Source organism: Pantherophis guttatus, chromosome 1, assembly GCF_059756535.1.
Source record: "Pantherophis guttatus breed Tessera chromosome 1, ASM5975653v1, whole genome shotgun sequence".
NCBI lineage: Eukaryota > Metazoa > Chordata > Lepidosauria > Squamata > Colubridae > Pantherophis > Pantherophis guttatus.
The window spans coordinates 118,881,478-118,899,607 of record NC_142063.1 but is presented as its reverse complement, the minus strand read 5'-3'; the positions used below and the strand labels follow the sequence as shown (position 1 = coordinate 118,899,607).

At 47.2% G+C, this 18,130-nt stretch overlaps 1 protein-coding gene across 3 annotated transcripts in view; it reads right to left on the bottom strand.

Moving 5' to 3' along the window:
• The window catches only part of WNT6 (Wnt family member 6), a 51,327-nt gene extending 47,433 nt beyond the window's left edge, over nucleotides 1-3,894 (bottom strand). The window contains exon 1 of one of the 3 annotated variants that reach the window (XM_034433739.3): nucleotides 3,140-3,894. In XM_034433739.3, the coding sequence (XP_034289630.1) occupies nucleotides 3,140-3,192 (53 nt within the window). In that variant the 5' untranslated portion in view covers nucleotides 3,193-3,894. The other 2 variants (XM_034433738.3, XM_034433740.3) reach the window with 2 other exon arrangements.
• Between the last annotated feature and the right edge of the window lie 14,236 nt (nucleotides 3,895-18,130).

Here is an 18,130-nt window from a genome sequence, read left to right as displayed (position 1 = left end):
TCCCCAAATATGTTACTGCATATACCCCAACTATCCTCTAGAAAGTCAGTGGTCCAATCCTTCTTCCCCCATTCAGCAGTCTAAGAAGGTTCTTGGCCTACTAAATTCAAACAAAACCTGTGCAAAAACAGAACTGGCAGGACCAGTGCTCAGATTCATCCAGGAGGACCTTGGCTCAGATCCTGGGGGTGACAGTGCCCTTGGCATTTCTGTGGTGAATGTCAGCATATCAAAGTCAAAGATTACACATTGAAACAATTTGGTTATTTTGCACATCTGAGTTTCCCTGGCAGTGTATTGTTACACAAAACTCAGATTTTACCGGTACATCTACGTATATACATATAAGCAAAATTGTTTCTCCTCATTTCTCAAAAAAAAAAAAGTTTGTGGATGTTTTTCATTGGAGTCACATATTTTGCTAAGCTATCATTTGCTTCATCATGATGCTCACCAAACATGTTATGCTCAAATCGTAGTTTATACCCAGTACAGGCTGGGTTTACACCACAAACCAAATCACAGTGTAGAAAAACTGTGACATGGCACAGCATAAAGTGTGAATCAGGTTGATTTATTGACTTTCATTATGCACAGCAAAGAAAATGCAGTTCTGGCTAGACACCACTACATGTGTAGTCAGCCCTTGATGTCAAGATCACCCTCAGAGATTAGCCATTAGCAAGCAGAGTTTCGCATGCTATGGCTTTAGTAAATGGAGTTGGTTCATTCTTCAGCTATCAGTCACTGAATGTGGGTTAATTGTGGACATGCATGTCTGAATCAGCCCTGTCTGGGGCAAAGCCATGGATAAATCAGCTCAATATATTTTGGATCAATATAGTTATTAATTGATCCATGTGTTCCAAACTGAATTGGTTGGAACTGGCAGCATCCAAGCTGAAATAAATAAAATATATTGACAAGATACCAAAATACTGCAGGATGTTTGTTTTTTTTCCCATTTCAGGAAAAACTGTCTCTATCCATAAAAGCTACTGTAAAATCTGCCCCCCAAATTCCAGATCAGCCTGACAGTGATTTTGTACGGGATGATCCATTGATCAAATTGTATAGTTCAGTTCCTACTTTGAACATTTTCAAGGGAGTTAAAGTTCCCCTTGTCCTTCTGCAAAATCGGAATCTAGTCTTAAGGGTATGGCCTTTTTTTCCCCCCACTTCCTAAAGCTGGCTGGAACAATCAACAGGTGGTTGAGATGACCTCCTCTGCTGGTCAGGACTAGCTGGGAAGAAGGCCATGAAAGGATTACTCCACACTTGATTCTGGGGGTCTGGCAAGCGTGTGACAACGTTGAGACGAATCACCTTAACTAATGAATTATGTTCTGGATCGCCTGGAAGGAAGTTAGGCTGGAAAGCACTTAAAAGGGGATCAGGACAGGTTTGGTGAAATTCTTAATAGATTTAAATAGGTCATGTTTCGACAGATATCTAGGCTTCCAAAGGCTGGGTCTCTCTCAGCTACAGCTCCTTCTTGTCATGAACCCGCCCCCCTCTCTCTGCTCTCTTGGGTTTGTTTCCCCCCCCCCATTCTTTGATGAAGGCCCGATCATAAATGGGGCACAGACAGGGTGCTATTGGAATCCTTCTGGCGTTTCCCTTAGACCCTGACTTTTTAAAACTAAAAAAGTTTTTAACTTTTTAGCAAAGAGGCCAAGTAAAGACAGCCTGCTTCTCCAGAGCTTTGGAGCTTTTCGACAAGGGTTCGGTCGAGTTCCCCCCCCCCCCCTCCTTCTCTTGCCTTCTGTAGGAATGTAGCCCGAGGACAGCTCAAAGCTCGCCCGGCGTCGGCTCCCATCTGAACAGGAGCGTCTGTGGCGTTTACCTTAAGATCCTCGAGGACCTGGGACGAGACGGAGAAAGGGGAGCCAAGCTGCGGGAGATGGAGAAGGGTTTAAAAAAAAACAAAAAAAAACTTGGAGGGCTTTTTCCCGGAAGATAAGCGACAGAAGGGAGAGATGCGTCCCGGGGTGATGAAAGATCACCTCGGAGGTCCTTTCAGGAGCCACTCGCGGGGTTTTTTTTTAGGGCACGTGGGGAGGGTTTAGCTTGCGACAGGGGCGCGCGCGCGCTCTTAGACTCTTAGAGGGTCTCTGTCCTCCCAACCGTCCAGCTGTCCTAACGCTTAGAGAGAGCCCTGCAGTGCAAGGGAGGCTGACGTTGAAGCATGAGCCCTCCGGAGTGTGCAAGCGTCCCTCTTTGAAGCTGCCCCCGTCGGCTTTTCATTCCAGGCCAGCCAGGCGCGCTTTAAGCTGGAGAGGAGAGTGGCTAAGTTGGAAACAGACTTCTGACACCCCTTCTCGCCCCACCGCACCTCGAAAATCTTCCAGCTCTCTAGCAGCTTTCCTTGACCCCCGCACCCCGCACAAACACACGCGCGCGCACCCTCCCTTTAAGGGGCTCTCGGGGGTCTTCCAAACGTCCTTAAATCCGGTCGTTTCCTCCCCACAAGCTCCGCACGCCTGGACCTTCCAGAGAGAGAGAGAGATTGGGACCTCCGTTCGGTCGTTCCCGGCAACTCTCTCCGGCTTCCCAGCTACTCACCACCAGAGTCCGATGATGTTGGCTGGGCAGAGCAAGATGAAGAAAAGCCCCAGCTGGGACAACATCCTGGCGGTGAAGAAACCACGAGAAGCGCCCGGATGATCCCGGCCGTTGGGGCGCCGACCCCTTCTCCAGCGCGGCGCACCGGGCGCCCCGAAAGGCGCAGAGAGAGCGCACTGCAGGGCAAAGCCGGCTTCACTCGGCTGGGCGAGCGCTTCCTCGCAAGCCCCGTCCCAAGCGGAGGAAGAGAGCCAGAGAGGGAGGGAGGGAGGGACGGCCGGCGAGGCTGCTTCCCCTTGACAGGCAAAGCGGAGCGCGGGGAGGGGACGGCGAAAGGCAGAGAGAGTGGGAGGGGAGGGGGCTGAGCGAGGGCCAAGCGGCGCATTCCGATCCGAGCGCACCGTGATCGCCATCTCCCGCCGGCCCGGGCAGGGGGACCAGCGCGGATTCTCTCGAAGGAGGGGCCCGCCTGGAGAAAAAGGCAGAAGTTGAGTTCCCACCCGCCCCAGACCAGATCACCAAAAACCTGACTTCGCCGGCATTAAACGGCTCTCCCGTACGTCGCCAGCCCTACCTCGATTCCCAACCGGGTTTGTTGGATTGTTCCTGCTCGCTGGTGGTTTCCATCAACTGGGCAGCTTCTGGAGCCGCTTCCTTTCAGCACCGGGGCGTGGGACTCTTCCTAGTCGGATCCCCAAGGTCTCCAACATCATTCTTCGTGCACAGGCTGGAATAGTTTGCCCCCCCCACCCACCCACGATCTTTTAACCGGTTTTCATCTCTGTTCACAAAGGCCTCCTACTTTCTTTCCTTTCTGGAAGCAAAGGCTCCATTTTGAGTCTTCGTTGCCCCTTATCTTTAGCCTCGATTCCCTTCGCTCTATTGAAGCTTTGGATTCCGCCGAGGCGCTCTTACTAGCTATTTGTTTTTAAGAGTGGCAGATGGGGATGCGCGCGCCCTTCAAAAAAATAATCTGGGTGATCCCAAAAAAGTCATAGGCGTTTTCATCAGAACAAATTGAGAGTTTCCAGCATAAACCCTTGGGACAATTTTAACATCCTCACCCAGTTCAAAAACTATTTAAAATGCAGTGATTAATAGCAGATGCAATTTGGTGCCTCCAGAATGTTGCAGGACTACAATTCCCCTCCTGCCTTCAACTGGCCATTCTGGCTGGGACTGCTAGGAACTAAAGTTCAGCATGTTGAATTCTAATATCCCCTATTCTATTCCCCCCCTCCCCTTTCATCTAATGCACAGCTAACCTCTAATGGTCAAGGGAGTGTCAAGACAATACAAGTGCGCCTGTGGAATATTCAGCCTATTTCTGTCTGGGTGCCAAACTGACTTGGAAGACTGGTTCGTGCCAGCAGTGGGTGGGGCCGCATGCACACCCAGAGCCACTCTCATGCACACACTCCATTCAGACACACACAATTTGTCATTCGAGCACGCACACCTAAACAGCACACATTCCATTCACAATCCCTCCTACATAGAGATGAGTCACACATGCTGTATAGGCAGCATTCACACGACACATTGTCAGGTCCGTTAAAGGTTTAGTCATTCCATTGGCCTGATACATACAGAAAGCCTGGCAAGTATTAATACTGTTTTTATGTTGTGTTTGTTTTTTTTTATTATTATTTTGTTGGCATATTATCTAAATCAAGTTCAGGGCGTTAATATATTGCTCCCGGTATTGTGTGATCCCAGGAAAAACGGGCTAATTCAGAACCTCCTAGGCAGATGCTGTGTGAATCATAGTCCAGATCTTCACAGAACCTCAGGGTGCCTTGCATTATAAAGCAAACAGTGAGCCAATACAGAAAGTTAGCTATGAGCCAAGTGGCTGTTCACCTGCAAATCACTTGCTCACGGGCCTGGTGGCTCAGCAGAGTAAAAGCATTGTGATTAACACCAGCTGTCTGCAATTACTGTAAGTTCAAATCTCTTCAGGCTCAAGGTTGACTCAGCCTTCCATCCTTTCTAAGGTAGGTTAAATGACCCAGTTTGTGGGGGCAATAAGCTGACTTTGTATAAATATACAAAAGTATGAAGGCTATTGCTGAGCACATTGTAAGCCGCTCTGAGTCTCCGGAGAAGGGCGGCATATAAATCAATTTTTTTAAAAAAGTGCCAGCTTCTGCCTTGTATGAAAGATCAAATAGTATTTGTCTACATTAGTTGCTGCTGTATATAAATACTAGAGGAGGTGATGTAACAATAGTATCCCCAAGGCTCCCCCCCCCATGTTATCACTAGCCACATTTTAGAAGGAAAAGAAATGCATTTCTGTATGTTCTGTCCTAATATAGTACTGTTAGCACAGCTGGCATTAATTCAGATTCAGGAAAGTTCACCCAAAATGCTGCATATATATATATATATATTGGTAGTTTGTCAGCTACTTGTTTAAAACTGGCCATTTGCCCACTTAAGGCTACAGTCCTGTCTATCCTTGCCTTGCTGACCAGTAGGTAGAACTTTCTCCATGGATAGCTGGACAGGCTTCCTTGCAGGACTAACACACACACTTCTTAGTTAAGCCTTATTGGATGGGAGCTCAGGCTAAATGCTTTGCGCCCCGAATATCACTTTTGCAGCCCTGGAGGTTCCTGAATTCACGTGTGGCCCATAATTGATGGCGTGGCTTCCCACCATTGGGAGAGGAGGTGGATCCACCAACATTGTTGCCATGTTCCCTGAGTTCTAACCTGCTTTTAAAAAGAGAATCCCTCCCCCCAGTTCCAAGAAAAGAAAATCCCTACCCTGTTTGATACAGCCACACTCTATCAGTGATCACCCACAGCAGCCCTTGCCCACTCAAAAAATGTTAAGTGTGGCTCTCCTCACTGTTCCAGCTATAGAAGAAATATGGGCATAGAAAGTCCTTCCCCAGGTAGAAGAGGGCATCAGGTACCCATTTCACGGAACCAGGAGGCAGCAAAGGGCCCGATTTAAAGTCACTCATTTACCTAAATCTGTTTTGCTAGACAAGCTGGCAGGAAACCGAAGTGCGGCAAATCCAAATCCAGCGTAATCCCAGTTGGTAGCCTGCATATGCTTGTCAATCAACCCAACTGCATTTGTCTCCTTTGAAGCTGCCCCGCCTTGGCTGGCATAAAAAGCAATGAAAAACTATGTATATCCACAAGAGTCACGTGTAAGAAATCGTGCATGGTGATAAAACAAAAAAAAAATCGCATCTAGAGAAAGGCTGGCTATATTGTGGTGTTTTCTCTCTTCTGTTTTTACCTACTCCAACAGTTTCTTCTATGAACAAGGGCATTTAAAAATACTTTCATATGGAAACCACTCAACTTGCCCAAGTCCACTCAACTCTTTTTTCTTTTCTGGGCTTCCCCAATATGAATCACAGGCCCAACATAATCTTCCCTCCAACAAATAGAGAAAGGTCTTCACACACACCCCAGGGTGAAGTCCTAAGGAATTCCCGCCCCGCGCGGAGGAGAGCAGCTCCTTGCTCTTGATTGATAGGTGCCATCAAGTCCTCTTCGATTCCTAGCGGTACATAGATTTTCTCTGTGACGATCTATCCCTAACCTGATCTCTGACCTTGCTCTTAGGAGCAAGAGGGCTCGCGGCTATAAGCGCAGCCCTTTAAACGCCCCCGCAGGGAGTCTGTCTCAGCCTCGCTCTCCCTCCCGCGCAGACAGACAGAAAGAAAGACACACACACAGAGAGAGAGAGACAGAGAGAAACAGGAGAGGGGAGAGAGAGGGAGAGACAGAGATTCACCAGAGCGATCGCCAGTTTCCACTCCCGCACAGCTTACCACGCCCCTTCTGCTTTGAGCAGAGAGGCCACGGGGCAGGTGAAACCCCTTTATCTGATTTTCTAACCGCCCAAAAATCCCTTTGATTTCCCTCGTCCCGGGGAGTTCAAAGCGGGAAGAAAACGAAACTCTGTTTGCCGCGGCAGCAGGTGCGTCCGATGGCAAATCCCCATTCATCATCGCTGCTGGCTGTGTTGGGCTGCTGGAGGGGGGGATGCGGCCGGCCAGCTGAGCGACCGCCGCGGAGCAAAAGTCTTCGTATGCTGCCGGTCAGGCACGCCGCATTCGCGAGCCCTGGGAGCTGAGGCCCGCTGAACCCCCCACCCCACCCCCCGCCTCGTCTGCCAAAGGCCCGGGAACCTCCTCTGCCTAAATTTGAAAAGCCCAGTCCTTTGTCCTGCCTCTGTGTGTGTGTGTGTGTGTGTCCGCGCATGCTGCTTTTATTGGGCCCGTTGGGTTGGGCAGAATTCATCCGCGGTCCCTACATCACACTGGGTAGATCGTTCTTGTCCAGGGGTGAAATCCAGCAGGTTCTGACAGGTTGTGGAGAACCGGTAGCGGAAATTTTGAGTAGTTCGGAGAACCGGCAAACCTGGCTGGCCCCAGAGTAGGGTGGGAATGGAGATTTTGCAATATCCTTCCCCCAGGAGTGGGGAAGGCATGGGGATTTTGCAGTATCCTTCCCCTGGAGTGGGGTGGGAATGGAGATTTTGCAGTATCCTTCTGCCACGCCCACCAAGCCACACCACGCCCACCAAGCCACACCACGCCCACTAAGCCATGCCCACAGAACCGGTAGTAAAATTTTTTGGATTTCATCACTGTTCTTGTCCCCTTGATTAGACAGAAGCGAGAACATACTGAACCGGAGAACTCGTATAGGGGGAGGCTTGCTCAAGGACACCGGAGCAGTGGTGCTTGCCGCTAGCTGTCCAGGCAAAGAGGCAACGATGCTTTGGCAACAAGCCGACATATAGAACCAACATCCCAGAGACTGGCCAGCAAACCCCGAGGACTAGAGGGTGGCGCTTTAAAACAGAAGGGCGTGGCTTCCCAACAACTCTTCGGGAACTATGTGGCGTCTGGATTCGTTTCAGAGAACAACCCTACAGATACATACGTAGAGGGCGAGAGCAGTGCTCCAGCTAATGGAAAACCTTAGGTGGTGCTTGTGTAGTCTTAAATTAGGAGGCATAGGTTGCAAGCCATGCACACAATTCCTTGGTGGAAATCCATCTTTGCCCTGGAATTCCTTGCTCTTTGCTGTTAAGGGAATCTTCTCTACGGGAAGGACACTGCTGACACCAACAATCCCTGGGCACTGGGTGGGTTGTTGCTCTTTCATCTGCAAAACTGGCAAGAGATTTGCCAGGTTGGATTAAAGGCAGCCACTTTAGTCCAGCATCCTTCCCCTCCCCCACCCCCCAATAGAGCCCTTCCAGGTTCCTGAAAGGCTTACAGACTTATAGTCATACATACCAGTCAGTAAAAGCCCCTCTCTTGTTTCTCTCAACAAGTTAATGATACACTGCCTCTGTACATGGAAGTCCCATTATGCGCTGATGGAAAAAGTTTCATAAAATTGGGTGCTTGGGTAGACTCCAGGTTCACAGGCTTTTTTTTTTTTTTTGCTTCAAAGCCGAACCCAAGATCCATCAACAGGAACTATGTGCAAAACAAAGACTCTGGAATAAGGCAGTTACTTTTTCCAAGTAGTATTACAGTCCAGGTTTCATAGCAAAGATGACTTTAAATATGATGTAAGATGTTCAGAGTCACTGAATATGAGATGGATGGCAAATAAGATTTCATTTTTTTAAAAATGAGATTTGTTCAGTAACAGGGCGAGCTACTTTTTTGGGGGGGGGGAGAAAAGAGAGAAGCATAGTTTTGTTTTGACTTACAATTACAGGATAAACATTTTGACTGTTCCATTGCACATCGTCCAAAAATGTACCAGTGGGATTCAATCTGTCTTCTGCCCAACCCTGATTTAATCCCTTTTTAAAGCCATCTAAGCCCAAAGCCATCCCTGTATTTTGTAATAAACAGGCTAAGCTAACCATAATGTACTTTGCTTGATTTTTGGCTTGATATACCATACATACCAAGTAGTTGGGGCTTATCACTTGTCACAGTATGGCAACCAAGCTAATTGTGGCTCATTCAACAAACCATATTTAGGCAAACCATGGCTTGGAAGGATGGGTGATCTCAGTGAATTTCTGTCCTGAATTAACTGCCCATTTTCACTGGGAAATTCAGAGCTCAGACATTTTGAAAGATTGTTCCAAGCAATGACTAGCTTCTTAAAATAGGCCATAAACTATTACTCATTATACCATGCTTGTCAACCATTATAAAAATTAAACTGAAGTTGGTGTGCTCAATTAACCTGCCTACCCTATATTTTCAAAGAATTTTACCTCCTTTTCCTAGGAACCCTCATGTTAACTTTGCTTCTCCCAAGGCTTCTGCCCCAACTTTTGTGGCATGGGTACAGTAGTGAAATCTGAATTTTTTTTACTACTGGTTCTGTGGGCGTGGCTTGGTGGGCGTGGCTTGGTGGGCATGGCAGGGGAAGGATACTGCAAAATCTCCATTCCCACCCCACTCCAGGGGAAGGATACTGCAATATCCCCATTCCCTCCCCATTCTGGAGCCAGCCAGAGGTGGTATTTGCCGGTTCTCTGAACTACTCAAAATTTCTGCTACCGGTTCTCCAGAACCTGTCAGAACCTGCTGGATTTCACCCCTGCATAGGGAGCACAATCAGGATGCTCTCGGAACTAATGCAGGGGGGTGCAGGTGATGCTATGGTTTCCACGCAACCCTCGGGTTAGTGTAGGACACGTATTCTAAACAATTTCACCTGTTTCTCTTTCTTCTCCCTAAACCAAGGGTTTTATCACTTAAAAGAGATGGCTATACTCTTTTAGGATTACGGGAATCGTAGTTCAACATATCTCCCAAGCACCAGGTTGGGAAATCTTGCTGTTGAATCCATGATCTCTGCACTAGACTAGACAAGCTTTTAAGAATATTAATCACTATAGTAGGCAGTTCCTGGGTTGTTGTTTTTTTTTTTTTTTTAATGCAAGCAAACACTCTGACCTGCCCAAGGGAGCAGTTAAAAATGACTTCTTCGGACAGTAGACAGCAAAGAAAAGCAGAAGGGGTGAAGAAGCCAAACTTATTTTAGCCACTTCCAAGATTTGGGTGGGTGGAGGAGTGGCCATAAAGAAACATGTATCCCGACAGGCAACTCCTTTCTCTTTGTCCTCATAACTGCTCCGCAATTTAACAGATCGCCTCCGCATCAGAAGGCATGGCCAAGGCTGCCAGACCAGATGATGGTTAAACTGATTTCCAGTTACGCTTCTTCGTCCCATCCCCTTTTCTTTAGGCAGAAGCGCAAGGGGTGATGGACAACCCAGGAGGCCCCTCAAGGCTTCCACTTTGCGTGCAGCAGGAGGGCAGCAGGGCTCCCGGTGGTGAGTCGCTCTCCACTCCACTCCCGTCCCGCAAACCCTTGCTCGATCCTGGGAAAGCTCCCGGCGTCCGCCAAGGAGGGCCGATGCGGTTCCATCGTTGCGCTAAAAGCCCAGGCCCGAGCGGCGAGGCTTCTCTCCGTGGCTTTCCGGGCTCTGCTTGCTGGCGCACAGCGACCCCTGGCAGAAGGCCGTCGAGGAGCGAGCACTTCGGGACGGCAGGGACTACTTAGAAGAGGCCGGAGCCACCTGTCGCCAAACGCGCGTTTCCCGGACGCGATCCCTCCCCGGCGACTTCCCGCATTCCCTCCGCCATTCGGGCGTCTCAGCTCCGCCTCGACCCCCGCCGCTCCGTCGACCAAGGGAGGGAAGGGAAATGGACGATCCCGCTGCGGGGAAAAACCTCGGCTGTCTCCAACTCAAACAGCCGCCCGCTCGGCAGCCGCATATTTTCCCAGCGCTCCGCGTGGTCTTTCTTATATTTATCCCCGTCCCGTCGGTGATTGAAGGCCGTGGAGACGGGGAGGGGGGGGAGGGGGTGCTCACCTCCTGCAGTGAGGTCATCGAGCCATGTTTGTGACATCTCGATCGTCTCCAATAGCAGCGGGCTGTGATGTCATCAAGACGGGGTTGCGACCTCATGGCGGGGGAGAGGGGATGATCTGGTTGCAACAACAAGAGCTGCGCCCCAGAAGGTAGCAGGGAGCCATTAATCCTGAGAGGGTTTTTGCTGTTGTTGTTGCTGCTGCTGCTGCTGTTGAACAGGCTGTCCAGTACTGTAGTCTGGTGAAAACGGCAGAATTTGCCAGGACCTTCCCTTTCCGTCCACTCACGCCCAGCCTTAGTGAAGAATGCAGGAATTGGGTCTGGAGGACTTCCATCAGCACACCTAGTCCCTGGGGTTGTGCAGCGCAGGCTCACCAGCCTGCCTTTCGTTAGCGGGTATAACTTCCCCCACGAAAACATAATTAAAGATAAATTGGTAGTGTCTAGTCTGCACTCCAGTCAAGGTGTTGGGGCAACATGGTTACTAGACTTCCAGGTGACCCTGCATTGGTACTACACTGTTGTTCTAAGGGTGGGGAGCAGGGGTGAAATCCAGCAGGTTCTGACAGGTTCTGGAGAACCGGTAGCGGAAATTTTGAGCAGTTCGGAGAACCGGCAAATACCACCTTCTGGCTGGCCCCAGAGTAGGGAGGGAATGGGGTTTTTGCAGTATCCTTCCCCTGCCACGCCCACCAAGCCACGCCCACAAAACCGATAATAAAAAAATTTGGATTTCACCACTGGTAGGGAGAACCAGTTGTGGAGACAATATCACTATTCTGGCCTCAGGCAGTATAGATCCAGACCAGACAATTGCAACTCTTTTCCAAGCCTTTTGTGGGAGATGATATCAGGAAGAGCGTGGAAGGACTCCAGTTAGAATAAGATTCTGCACAGATCCAGGGCTCTGATACAGGAGTCAACCTATTTCCAAAGTACCTGAAGGCCAGACAAGGAATAGTGGATAGAAACTGATCAAGGATGGAGTCAACCTAGAAATAAGGAGAAATTTTCTGACGGTGAGAACAATCAATCAGTGGAACAGCTTGCCTTTGGAAGTTGTGGGAGTTTCATCACTGGGAGCTTCCAAGAAGAGACTGGACTGTCATCTGTCAGAAATGGTGTAGTAGGGTCTCCTGCCTGAGCAGGGGGTTGGACTAGACGGCCTATAAGGTCCCTTCCAACTCTGTTATTCTATGCATCTATGCATCTTCTTTGTCTGCTTTGGGTTTGGCTCATGATTCCCACCAACCCTAGCCAGCATGGCCAATGGGGATTATGAGATCTGCTGTCCTTGGAATTGGGAAAAGCTTGATGATTCCCACCTGAAATCATGAAAGGCACAGGAATCTCTCTGCCTAAAAGGCAAAGATGTCAGCCAGGTTGATCCGAGGAAGGCTATTACCCATCTCAGTTGTCAGCTTTCTTGGAGGGAATTGTAACTTGTCTATGTGTCTATCCATTACTCTGATTCCTGTAACCTTTAACTGGGCAAAATGGCGCATCGTAGGGCAACACTTTTTGAAGCAATGTACCTCACATAAGCTAATTTACAGAATGTGTCCAGAATTGGAGACTCCTGTGAAATTGACATTTGGCTAATTTTATTATGACATAAACAGTTTATGACATAATACGAAATGTCATAAAACGTTTCCTGTGCTGGTGTTTGACTATGCTTGTATAGTTCAACATGAAGTATTTTCAAGGCAGGTTACATCTCTGGATGTGTCCCAAATTTTCCAGTGAAAGCGGTACATTAGAAGCTCTGTCATTCAGAGGCACTGAGAAATCTGAATAGGAAATATCTCTGAAAGGATGACCCAGCAGGGCACGGGTCTAGTATATATTAAAAAAAACTGACCTCAGAGGGCACCTACATTTTCATAGTTGCCATAGCTTGCATTCTTATCTTTCTCTCCCAGCTATCATGCAAATTCTAAAAGAAAAGATATCTAGCTCAGGGTTGAACTGTGGACTCCTTGGGACTCTCTAAGCTTAAATTAAGTGCTTCCAAAACACTTTGATCAGAAGTACAGGTAGTCCTTGATTTATGACCACAACTGAGCCCGAAATTTCCATTGCTAAACAAGTTTGTTAAGTAAGTTTTGCCCCGATTTATGACTTTTCTTGCCACAGCTGTTAAGTGAATCACTGCAGTTGGTAAATTAGTAACACCGTTGTTAAGTGAATCTGGCTTCCCCCTTGACTGTGCTTGTCTGAAGGTCGCAAAGGTGACCACATGACCACATGGGACACTGCAGCTGTCATAAATACATGCCAGTTGCCAAGCATCCGGATTTTGATTACGTGACCCTGGGGATGCTGCAACGGTCGTTAAGTGTGAAAAATGCCGTGGTAACTTTGGTCCCTAAACAAATGGTTGTAAATTGAGGACTATCTGTAACAAAACCTAGCTCCTCCCCAATAAGGGGCAGCTGTGGTTGGATTCCCTGTCCAGAGCCTAGCCAGTATGTGTAACATGAACAATGAGGTCGTCACTTCTCCCACAACTGGCTACCTCTTAACTCTCCGGAATTTCTGTATCAAGAATAATAACAGTATGATTATTCTTGCTTATCTACTTCTCTGCTGCTGCACACTTTCCTTGAAAGCGGGGCATTGATCACAGGAACAGAGGATGAGAGAGCCCCCCCCCCCCCCTCAGCAGAACTTGGAAACTAATAAAAGGCAACAAATCACCATGCTTTTTTTTTTTTAAAAGAATGACTGCCGGGAACACTATTTGGATTTCCCCTTTCAAGTACCAAAAATAACTTGTAAGACAAAGCATGAATTAATGGGTACCTTATACACTTTTAGAACTGCCACACGCTCGTACATTTATCTTTTCTTCCTTAAATAACAGCCTTTCTGTATAACTTATTTGTATTTTCACAGTTACTTCAGGGCCCTTCTTATAGCTAACAACAGTTTCCTCCCGCCTTTTAAGTGCCATATGGAACTAAGCTGGGAACAGGCCTGCTAGTTTTCATAACGTGGAATGCTTAAAATAAAACCCATATTAGACTGTTCAAAACATTTCATGTACATAATCTTCCAGTAATCCCTGCTGGAACACGGCAGGGTTGGGAAATGTTCTTTGTCCCCACGAATGGGGCTTTGTTCTGAGGTAAAAATGAGAACAGTTTGTTTAACAGTACCTGAGGAACATTCAGCATAGGCAAGATATAAATTGGGTTTTGTTTTTTTTTAATTCATAGCACAGGCTGTAGCTTAGGCATCATACTTAGGCTATGATTGAAGTACCTGACAGGATTGGATAATCTGAGAAAATACAGGTAGTCCTCGATTTACGACCACAATGGAGCCCAAAATTTCTGTTGTTAAGTGAGACATTGGTTGAGTGAGTTTTGCCGCATTTTATAACTTTTCTTGCCTTGGTTGTTAAGCGAATCACTGCAGTTGCTAAAGTTAGTAACATGTTGTTAGGTGAATCTGACCTCCCCGTTGACTTTGCTTGTCAGAAGGTTGCAAAAGGGGATCAACCGTCATAAATACGAGTCGGTTGTCTGAATTTTGATCATGGGGATGCTGCAAAAACCGTAACTGTGAAAAACAGTCATAAGTCCCTTTTTTCAGTGCCATTGTACCTTTGAATGGTGGTCACTAAATGAACTGTTGTAAATTGAGGACTACCTGTACTGGCATGTTACACTAGTATCTGTGCAATACAGATAGTCCTTCACTTATGACCACAATTGAACCAAACATTTCGGTTGCTAAGGAGGGCAATTGTTAAGTGAATTTTGCTCCATTTTATGACCTTTTGGCCACAATTGTTAAGGGAATCATACAGTCATTAAGCAACTCTGGCTTCCTCCATTGACTTTGCTTGTTGGAATCTGCCCGGAAAGGTTACAAAGGGTGATCATATGACCCAGGGACAGTGCAACTGTACATGCCAGTTGCCAAGCACCCAAATTTTGATCATATGACCATGGGAATTCTGCATTGATTATAAATGTGAAAAATTGTCATGAGTCACTTTTTTCAGTGCCTTTACACCTTTGAACAGTCTCTAAACAAATGGTTGTAAGCAGTGGTGGGATTCAAATAATTTAACAACCGGCTGTCTGCCCTAATGACCGGCTGGGTGGGCATGGCCAGGAGGTGTGACAGGCAGCACTTAGCCACCTGCAGCCTCCTGGGAGCAAAAACAGGCTGCGGGGGGGGACTCCTGGAAGGGGAGGGGAGGGGCCAGCCAGTAATTTAACAACCGGTTCACCTGAACTGGCCCGAACCAGCTGAATCGCACCACTGGTTGTAAGTTGAGGACTACCTACAAAAGGGTCCATCTGTGATGCTGTGCAGTTTCATGTATCTTCATCCATCTTCTCCAGATGGGATCATGACTGTCGTAGACTTGACAGCTCCTGATATTTGGGAGTTTGGCATTTTATACCTTCCTTTCTTGCCTGCTTATAAGAAGACCTCATCTGAAGCATGTGAGGGACTCATCAGATGCTTGAAGTAAGTCTGCCTGGGCCTGCAGAACCCTGGTTGCCTGCCCAACGGTCTTTTATAAACTTAAGGCCAAGGGTTCTTGCCCCAGTGCCCCACCACTAGCGTCAAGATCAAATCCAGTTAAAGGCCTCACCTAGAATAGGGGTGTCAAACTCAATTTCATTGAGGGCCGCATCAGGGTTGTGATTGACCTTGGGGGACTGGGGTGGGCATGGTCAGGGTGGGCGTGGCCAGTTTGACGTCACTCAGGTCGGGGGCGCCTGTGGCGGCCCGAGCGTTCTGCCAGCAAAAACGAGCTGCCGAGCTCAGTTTTCAGCTGCGATAGCCTCCTGCAACCCTCTGCCTGCAAAAACGGGGCTCCGGAGGTCCAGTCCTTTGCTGTTTCCAGGGCGGCCCCGCAGGCCAGATCTAAACAGCTTGCAGGTCGGATCTGGCTGGCAGGCCTTGAATTTGACACCTAGAACGTCAGGTTAAATAACCCCATCACTACAGAGCTGGTCAGACTCACAAAATCTCCCTTTCTAGAAGCCCCAGCTGATCTTCTGATTGTGGTCTGCACCAGCTGGAGGCAGCTACCACAGGGCCTCTGCAGCTGGGAAGTGACTGAGAAGCAGGAGGCCCATTCAGTCCTGCCGGCCCAGACAAGCAGATGAGCTGCCAGTAAGGAGCGAAAGGGGGAGGGGGGGGAGGCTGTTTGCTGAGCCAGAGCCCATCCAGAGATCACTGGAGACTCTCTTCCTCTGTGTGGCTGAGAGGCTCTTCTGTGAGACAAGCCAGTAGCACCAGCAGACTACTCTATCAAACAAGCCCATCTCCCCGCCTGTAGGCTTGCATTTAAACAGATTCCCAAAACAATGGAGGAATGCTGCAATAAATGTCAACGCAATAAAACCTTGTTCAAATAAAAATTGGACTGGATAATACTTACAAAAATAAAGGAACCAATTAACTGAAGGGACTTTTCTGAAGGTTTTTTTTTTTATTTTATTTTTTGGCGAGGCAGGGATGGAGATGATGGGCTCTACATAAGAAGTATGAACAAAGGAAAAGGAAAATCTTTGTTAATGAAGGAAAAGTTTCCAGTTACTATTCCAGTGCCATTTCTGGATTATTATTGTGGCGTGTTAATGGATAGGATAGAATAGAATTTTTTATTGGCCAAGTGTGATTGAACACACAAGGAATTTGTCTTGGTGCATATGCTCTTGATGTACATAAAAGAAAAGATACATTCATCACGAATCATAAGGTACAACACTTCCAACACTTAATGATAGTCATAGGGAACAAATAAGCAATCAAATCACATTAGGAAACAGTCAATATAAATCTTAAGGATACCAGCAACAAGGTTACAGTCATACAGTCATAAGTGGGAGGACATGGGTGATAGGAACGATGAGAAGATTAATAGTAATGCAGACTTAGTAAATAGTTTGACAGTGTTGAGGGAATTATTTGTTTAGCAGAGTGATGGCGTTCGGGAAAAATCTGTTCTTGTGTCTAGTTTTCTGGGTAGCCCAGAAAACAATTGGATCATAAAATAAATAAAGCCAGAATTCTTGCATGAGGCATAAATAACCAGGCTCAAATTATTGCGTTTTGGATACATTATGTTAATTCTCTAGGAAAGCCCATAATGTGGGGGAAATGGAAGGAAAGAGAAAAAGAGGATGGGTACCAGCAAGGATGGACTTGATTACAGTGGCAAGGGGTACATAACTGGAGGACCTGAAGAACCAAGTTGGGAACGAATCCTGGAGAAGATCAATGTAGTTGTTAAGTATCAACACCAGCTTGATGGCACATAATCAATGGTGATGGGAATGCACATCAGACCTTTTGTTGGGATGAGCTTGGAAACCCTGTTATAAATCAGATGGGATGTTAGAGATCCTTGGCTTGATTTAGGATCTAAATGCAAAGAACAGCGTCCCATCTGATACACTTAAAATGGCTCTCAGATTTCTCCTTCCTTGCAACAGGAAACCAGTTGAGGGAATACAGATGGTCCTAACATGGGATTTATCAGGATGAGAGGCACAGCCAAAGATAAAAGAGCATAAAAGGAAGAATGAAGTTGCTGAATCCCTAACTGGTCCAGGTACCTTTGGGAAGAAAATGTGGAGTATGTAGGTGCAGTAAAAGATAGCAAATATATTTGCATTTTGTGTGCATACGAAGCTCTATAAGCATATATGGATATCCCAGAGCATGTAAAACCTGTGTAAAGCAAGGAAGGAATCAACCACATCAGCAAAAGTAGTAAATGGATTACCAAGGAAAATTCCTAGTTCAGTAGGTGGCTGTCTGGCCTCCACCTGAGCACTTCCAATGTAGGCATGCATTCATCATTGGTCATTGGTTCTACAGTACTGTCAAACTGCTCCTTCACTTAGGTCTGCTCATCCAACAATCCACCAGAACCTGTTTTCCTGTAACTTAAATCTATTATTGCATGTCCTGAATTTTGGGATGAAAGAAAATAGGTCTTGACTCCTGTGTGACAAGTATTTAAAGGGTGGGATTCAAAAATTTTTACTACCGGTTCTGTGGGTGTGGCTTGGTGGGCATGGCTTGGTGGGCGTGGCTTGGGGGCGTGGCAGGGGAAGGATACTGTAAAATCTCCATTCCCACCCCACTCCAGGGGAAGGATACTGCAAAATTCCCATTTCCTCCCGATCAGCTGGGACTCGGGAGGCAGAGAATATATGAAGGGCAGGGCCAGTGAGAGGTGGTATTTACCGGTTCTCTGAACTACTCAAAATTTCCGCTATCGGTTCTCCAGAACTGGTCAGAACCTGCTGAAACCCACCTCTGGTGCCGTCATATCCTATTCTACCTTCCCCCGCCTCTCAGTCTCCACAAGGCTAAACACATCCAGCTCTCCAATTCTGCATAGAATTGGCCTTCCCACCTTGGGGTGTCTTCAGATGTAAACAATCAATTCTGAATATTGGAACTCCTACCTGTCTCGGGAACAGTATGTCATCACAGTTTAATAGATGTTAAAATCCTGATTTTGCAGCATTTGAATGCATTCAGTTTAGTGAAGAAGCCAGGCAAATCAATTTAGCAGAAATCCGAGTTGCATGATTCAAGTAATTAAAGCTTATTTTTATTTCCTGGTTATAATAATGATTCTTTCACCCCAAGTACCTCTTCTTCTTATAAACTGACCCCCCCCAGATCGTTCTCGCAAGGCAGCTATTTCAATCTGCTAATGATAGGTCTTTCT